Here is a 7,417-nt window from a genome sequence, read left to right as displayed (position 1 = left end):
TATGATACTATGCATTATGAAGGTAGTATCATACAATAGTATCATATGCATAATACTACTATATGATACTCCCCACTATGAGGCTGGCCATAGTGGGGGTATCATAGCTAGTAATATAGTCTTGGGACTAGCAAACATGGTGATGTGGCAAGTAATTAAAGAAGAGAGAGAGGATTATAGTAACATATGTAGATACCGTAAGAGCAAGTACAATAGTATAGCCAACTGCTGGCTATAAGCCATTGACATGTCATCTATAGCTCATCTTATAGCCAACATGTATAATAGTTTATTGCAAAAGTGTACTACTTCTTTATTATATGGTCCACCTTTCATACTCACAAAATTCCTAGGAACACGTGCTAGAGCTGGCTCTTAGCTAAGAGCCCGCTTACCTTCTCTCTCCTCTTCTCTTTCCTCTAACTAAACAAAAATATATTAGTTTATTCCTTATAGTGAGCTGACTCATCTCTATTGTACTTGCTCTAACATGTTAAATGTTATACTACTATGTGTCAGCATGTCAATAAATGAGATCACCTATGATACTAGCTTATGATACTATGCACTAATCCCTCCTTTCCGGTTTATAGGGCTCATCTCAAAAAAATTATATTTCCATTTTATTAGGCTCATTTTGAGTCTAAGTGAATTCAAGTGCTTTGAGTCTCACACCATATTTAATTCATAGAGTTTAGAGAAAGGAGATGAGTGGCTATGTATGTATTGTTTTCTACATGCACCATGCAAGTCCAATGAAAGGAAGGATGCTACATTTATTGCCTCGGAAATTGCATATGTGAGAAATATTTTATTGGCTAGTTTAAACTAGTGTCATCCACTCACAATTCACCTTGACAGATGAGATTTCAGATTTGAGCCCTATAAACCGAAAAGAAGGAGTATGAAGGTAGTATCATACTCCCTCCGTTTCTAAATATAAGTCTTTAAAAAAGTTTCATTAGTGGACTACATACGGATGTATATAGACATACTTTTGAGTATAGATTCACTCATTTTGTTCCGTATGTAGACTTTTAATGAAATATCTTAAAAGACTTATATTTAAGAACGGAGGGTACAATAGTAACATATGCATGATAGTACTGTATGTTAGTCTTCACTATAAGCAGCCTGACCAGCCTAAACTAACCAAATTAAATCTAACACATGCATCCAATCAGGGCCAATGACCGTGCATGCAATAAATAACTTATGAATCCTCCGCTGCATGACATGGTGTCGCTACAGTTCCCACGGCCCCCACTGATTCTCACATCACCTCTATTTATTACGATGACACGCCGTTCCCGCATCCCATCACTCTCTGCTTACACCACTCGTACACACACTTAACCGCTCTGCTGCACTCGCCGCCGGTCTCCTCTCCCATGGCGTCCGGCCATTTCCATGTGGAAGCGGCGCTGCTGATGCTTCCGCTGGCAATGCTAGTGCTCAACAAGGGCGGCGGCGGCAGCGCTGCTGGTGCGGTGGTACCGGCGGTGATCGTGTTCGGCGACTCGACGGTGGACACGGGCAACAACAACCAGATCGGCACGACGCTGCGGTCCGACTTCCCGCCCTACGGCCGCGACATGCCGGGCGGCGCCCGCGCCACGGGGCGGTTCGGCAACGGGCGGCTGCCTCCGGACTTCATCTCCGAGGCGCTGGGCCTGCCGCCGCTCGTCCCGGCCTACCTCGACCCAGCCTACGGCATCGGCGACTTCGCGCGCGGCGTCTGCTTCGCCTCCGCCGGCACCGGCGTCGACAACGCCACCGCCGGCGTCCTGGTATAAGCACTTCACGCCCCGGTAGTTCATACGTAATACTGACCGTGCTGGTCAACGCTCCTGGTTGCATAACATCACTATACTAGTGATTTCGTGAGATAAACCCCGCAAAACAATGTGATTTCGTGAGGTTTTCCGGTAAATTTCGTCAGAGCGCGACATGTACGTGCACACGCCTGCCGCATGGGCGTGTTGCACGGCGATTACGTACTTAGCCATGGATCGTTACTCATTAGAGCGCGCCGCAGGGAGGTTGGTGAGAAAGGCAGAAGAAATCAAAGCCGAGTAGGGAGTAGGGGCCCTCCCCGACCCCGGTCGCAGATTCGCAGTAGTGACAGTACGATTCGTAGCGTACGTTTGTCAGTTGTCATTTCTCGGCGGTTTAAGAGAGATGGCTTTTCTTCTTTGAGAGCATTTACATTGACGCTATCTTAGTTTATGCTCGGATTGACGTTTTCATTTTAGAGGGACGCTACTCAGACAGTTTTTACGAAAATTTACGAAAAAGATAAGATAGGCTAAGTTGATTTGAAGAAATAAAGACGAGGGGGCCAACATCCCTGAGAATCACGGGTGGTGAAGATTAGTTAACGAAGGAGTCCGTAAACACACGTATGTTGAGAATTTTCGTTTCAGATATTCGTGTATAAAACATTCCTACAAAACATACAGTCCAACGAAAACTGCTCTCAGTAAATTACACATGTTTTTTTAGGGAAGCCAATAAATTACACATGTAAATTAATTACATCGATTCCAAACGCGTCTTAAAAGTACCACGTAGGATAAATGATGATATAAAGAAGAAAGAACTCGTAAAAAAATTGTCTTTTCTTATTTAAAAAAAGATAAAAAATATCTTTTAACACAATATGTCTCATCATATTTATAGAAGCTATTATTAAAGATAAAACTAAAAAATAACTCATTACAAACAAAAAAATTATCATCTTATCATGCATCATACATGCCCTAAGCAGTTTTGGAGCACACCTGTTTTTGGGCAAACCTGCCGGAGTATGGCATTTCTGGATGGCGGAGCTGTGTTCTTGTTCGCCATTGAAGGCTCAACAACTACCCGTGCCAGCATGCCAGCTTTTGGCACGATTTTTGGCTTGTGCCACGTGGCGCGCATGCATGGCGTCAACGAGGCCGTCTGCCAAGGCCAATCCGTGTGCCCGCGGGCGAGGCGGACTGTGGGGAGGGGAGACCGGAAAACGAGGTGCGGCCGGTCCGGTCGCCTCGCATGGCCACAAACGGCTGGCGTAGCCGGTGTGTGGACAGTGCATGATTTGGCACTTCATTTTGTTTAGGCTGGCTAGTGGGAGTAGGAGGGTGTTTGGATACGTTTTAGTCTCATGACTAAAAGTAATAAGAGGGTGTTTGGATTTAAGGAACTAAAACTAGTCTGACTAAAATTAATCTTTTTAAGAGGCTAAAGTTCCAAGCATCCCTGACTAAAAAGAGGCTAAAACTAGTCTTTGAGACTAAAATCTTTTAGCGAGGGATACCCCTACTAAATATGCATTAGTCCTCTCTCTCTTCATTTAACTCCTCAGGCAAGTTCTGGATTGAAGGATTTGAAGAATAATAAATGCTCATTAACTCAATTTAGTCTCTTTAGTATTTGGATCCAAGCATGAGTAAGGCTAGCAAGTTTTAGTCTCATTACTTTTAGTCATGAGATTAAAACGTATCCAAGCATCCTCTGAGACTAAAACTTGCTAGCCTCACCCATGCTTGGATCCAAATACTAAAGAGACTAAAATCAAATTAATGAGCATTTACTATCCTTCAAACCCTCCAATCCAGAACTTGTATGTGAAGTTAAATGAGGAGAGAGAGGACTAATGCACATTTTAGTAGGGGTACTCCTGACTAAAAGATTTAAGCCTCAAGACTAGTTTTAGCCTCTCTTTAGTGAGGGATGCTTAAAACTTTAGCCTCTTAAAGAGACTAGTTTTAGTCTCTTGGACCCAAGCACCCTCTAACATAGATAGTAATATAGTCTTGGGACTAGGAAACATGGTGATGTGACAAGTAATTAAAGAAGAGAGAGGGGATTAAAGTAACATAGATAGATACCGTAACATGTTAAATGCTATGCTACTATGTGTCATGCATGTCAATAAATAAGATCACCTATGATACTAGTTTATGTTACTATGCACTATGAAGGTAGTATCATACAATAGTAGTAACATATGCATGATACTACTATATGTTACTCTTCATTATGAACAGTCTTAAGCTGCCAGTAATGGGAGTATTATAGATAGTATCATGTACTTCAACTAAGCAATTTTGATGAGGTGGTATTGAATTAAATGAAGAAAAGGAGAGTTGAGTATCATATTATGATACCGTATCATATTAAACAATGTGCTACTATGTGTTTTGCATGGCAATAAATGACCTACTCTATGATACTACTATGTGTCTTGCATGACAATAAATGATCTACTCTATGGAGTAACATATGATACTACTTCCTCTGTTACGGTTTAGAATGTGTGCATGCAAATTCTCTAGGACCTAGGTGGTTATTGATTGACTGTGAAATGAGTTAAAAAAAATACTTCTTCCGTTCCTAAATATAAGTCTTTTTAGACATTTCATTAAAGGGCTACATACGAAGCAAAATGGATGAATCTATATTTTAAAGTATGTCTATATAGATCCGTGTGTAGTTCTTTTAGTGAAATCCCTTAAAAGATTTATATTTAGAAACAGAGGGAGTAGCATTCACACTACGTATGCATATAGAAGTAGTACAACCGAGTACTAATTAGCTGCTAGGAGTAAACGCAACATGTCTTAATCTTTGTCTATTTTGGAAACGCACGGAAGTCTAACTATGACTTCTAAACCGTGACGGAGGGAGTATGCATTACGGATGTTGTATCATATACTAGTATTATATGCATGATACTAGTATATGATACTACCCATTACAACCAGTCTTATACATGAGTCCGGCGCTTCATTTTGAGTAAAGAATGCGGAGTACGAATACTGCATTTGCTTTTGTTCTCGCTTTTGCCGTATAGGCCACACTTGCTTGATAATGTCACAACTTCCAATCATTTTTTGTGATCGATCGTCACCCAATGCAAATAACTGAAATTTGAAGCACAACGACTACCATCTATATATTCTTCCATGTGATGCATTTAAGCTCAGGATTCACCTACTGCTTGTGGATCGAATTGCGCCGCCGTTCCTACTGTTTAGAGACCCCAAATTATTCCTTATATGCAATGATCGAATGTGGTACTACCCACTCTTATTACCCACACAAACAGAGTGCTACTGGCACCGTTGATAATACATAATTTTAGATCTATTGTTGCATGCCAAACTCCATAGAACAGAGAACACTGGCAGTATTATTTCACTCCAAAGTCCAAACCTGCATGGCTGCATGCATGCACTCACGAACTCGTCTCATTAGTCAGTGATCCCGCTGTGGAAGGAGGTGGAGTACTACAAGGAGTACCAGCTCCGCCTGCGCGCGCACGCCGGCGCCGAGCGCGCACGCGCCATCGTCCGTGGCGCGCTCCACGTCGTCAGCATCGGCACCAACGACTTCCTCGAGAACTACTACATGCTCGGCACGGGCCGCTTCGTCGAGTACACGGCGGCCCAGTTCTCCGACTTCCTCGTCGCCGGTGCGCGCCGCTTCTTGCTGGAGATCCACCGCCTCGGCGCGCGCCGTGTCAGCTTCGCGGGGCTCGCCGCCATCGGCTGCCTCCCGCTGGAGCGCGCCGAGAACATGATCCACGGCGGCGGCTGCGTCGAGGAGTACAACCGGGTGGCCAGGGAGTACAACGCCAAGGTGGAGGCCATGTTGAGGGGGCTCCGCGCCGAGCTCCCGGACCTCAGGCTCGCCTACGTCCCCGTCTACGACACCATGCTCGACCTCGTCACCAACCCGGCCAAGTTCGGCCTGGAGAACGTGGAGGAAGGGTGCTGCGCCACGGGGAGGTTCGAGATGGGGTTCATGTGCAACAACGAGGCGCCCATGACCTGCGCCGACGCCGACAAGTTCCTCTTCTGGGACGCATTCCACCCCACGCAGAAGGTGAACCGGATCATGGCCAACCACACGATCGACATCTGCTACCAGCAAGGCCTCCTCTGAATGTGTGATCGACGGTCGCACAACTAGAAACGCATTGATCCACTCCACTGACTATTTTGTGGAGTGATGAAAAAATGTTTCACTTTGTCACGTGCATGCACGGGGCAGATTCATTTCAGAAGGATCTGGATTTTCCTACGGAGTAGACGTCAGCTACCATGAACTAAACTAGGATTGGCCGGAACGAGGACATAGTCGCAGCAAAAGGTTCGCTGTTGACAAAAACGATGGGTCAGTACAGCAGAGCCAGTCAGCAGTGACAGGCTAAATACTGGGGGCTCCTATTCAGCGCTTTAAGCGCGAAGGAAGCTCCCTGGCGTAAACGCGCCGACGTTGGTGGGCCCACCCATGTATATTTCACATTTTATTTCCCAGGTAAAAAATGAAACAATTCGTAAAAGAAAAAAAATCTGAATCAAAAAAAGTCCACCCGTTTGGAAAAATAAATATCATGAATTTTAAAAGATTATGTCGAATTTTAAAAATGTTGTTGAATTTGAAAAAAGTTCACATATTTGAAAAAAAGCATTTGTTTTGAACGAAAGTTCATTGATATTGGAAAAAAAAGTTCATCGATATTTTTAAAAAGTTCATCCATATTGAAAGAAATTGTCGAATTTGACAAAAGTTGATCGAATTTATAAAAAATATATATCCAAATTGAAAAAGTTCATCGATTTGAAAAGAAAAAGTTCATCAAATTGAAATTTTTTGTGGTTTTTGTAAAAAAAGATAAAGAGAAAAAGGAAAAAAAATGAAGGAAGAGAAATAGAAAAAGTGAAAAGATTTGCTTCTACCCGCTGATTTTTCCCGTGTATCCGTTGCCTCCCATGCTGGACGCGTGTCCCACTCATCCCACCTTATCTTCACTCCCATCAACCGCGCAACCCTCCGCCCCCGATGCCGGCAGGCCCTTCCCTACGCCCCCAATGCCGGCCGCTCGCCCCCGACGCCGGCTACTCCCGCCACAGCCCCTCCGCCCCCGGTGCAGGTCGGCCCTCCCCTACGTCACTAATGACGGCTGCTCGCCCACGACGCCGGCCGACCCTCCCCCCTCCCCCCCGCGCGCTGCCAGTCTCTCCCGCCGTAGCCCTCCGCCCCCGATGCCGGCCCACCCTCCCATCCCCCTACCCTTCCCGCCGCAAGCCGATCACCCCCGACGCCGAGCGGTCATCCGCACGTTGCTGCCAACCGCTACCAATGCAGCCCCTCCGCCCCCGATGTTGGCCGGCCCTCCCCTCCCCCACCCTACCCCACCCCCGCGCCGCCAGCCGCTCACCCCCGAGGCCGGTCAGCCATCCGCACGTCGCTGCCAACTGCTACTGCCGCATCCCCTCCGCCCCTGATGCCGGCCGGCCGGCCCTCCCCTCCCCCACCCTACCCCACCCCCCGCGCCGCCAGCCGCTCGCCCCGACGTCTGCCGGCCCTCCGCACCACAAATGGTTGCAAAAATTTCTACAACCTGACCTTTGTTGCAAAAGTT

The 7,417-nt window shown here is 45.9% G+C and overlaps 1 protein-coding gene across 1 annotated transcript; it reads left to right on the top strand.

Annotated features, from left to right (window-relative positions):
- Positions 1–1,303: 1,303 nt before the first annotated feature.
- Positions 1,304–6,072, top strand: LOC123403906 (GDSL esterase/lipase At4g26790-like). The gene is made up of 2 exons (XM_045097816.1): positions 1,304–1,790; positions 5,245–6,072. Exons 1-2 carry the CDS (start codon positions 1,392–1,394, stop codon positions 5,932–5,934), a joined length of 1,089 nt encoding a protein of 362 aa, XP_044953751.1. The 5' UTR covers positions 1,304–1,391; the 3' UTR covers positions 5,935–6,072.
- Positions 6,073–7,417: the final 1,345 nt, after the last annotated feature.

This window comes from Hordeum vulgare, chromosome 6H (assembly GCF_904849725.1).
Source record: "Hordeum vulgare subsp. vulgare chromosome 6H, MorexV3_pseudomolecules_assembly, whole genome shotgun sequence".
Taxonomy (NCBI): domain Eukaryota; kingdom Viridiplantae; phylum Streptophyta; class Magnoliopsida; order Poales; family Poaceae; genus Hordeum; species Hordeum vulgare.
This window is presented reverse-complemented; position numbering and strand designations above follow the sequence as displayed.

What these genes read in the sequence shown, in the direction of transcription:
- LOC123403906 (XM_045097816.1), top strand. Translation starts at nt 1,392, where the DNA reads ATGGCGTCCGGCCATTTCCATGTGGAAGCGGCGCTGCTGATGCTTCCG. An exon ending in ACGCCACCGCCGGCGTCCTG is followed by an intron (nt 1,791 to 5,244) that starts GTATAAGCACTT and finishes TCGTCTCATTAG; the next exon opens with TCAGTGATCCCGCTGTGGAA.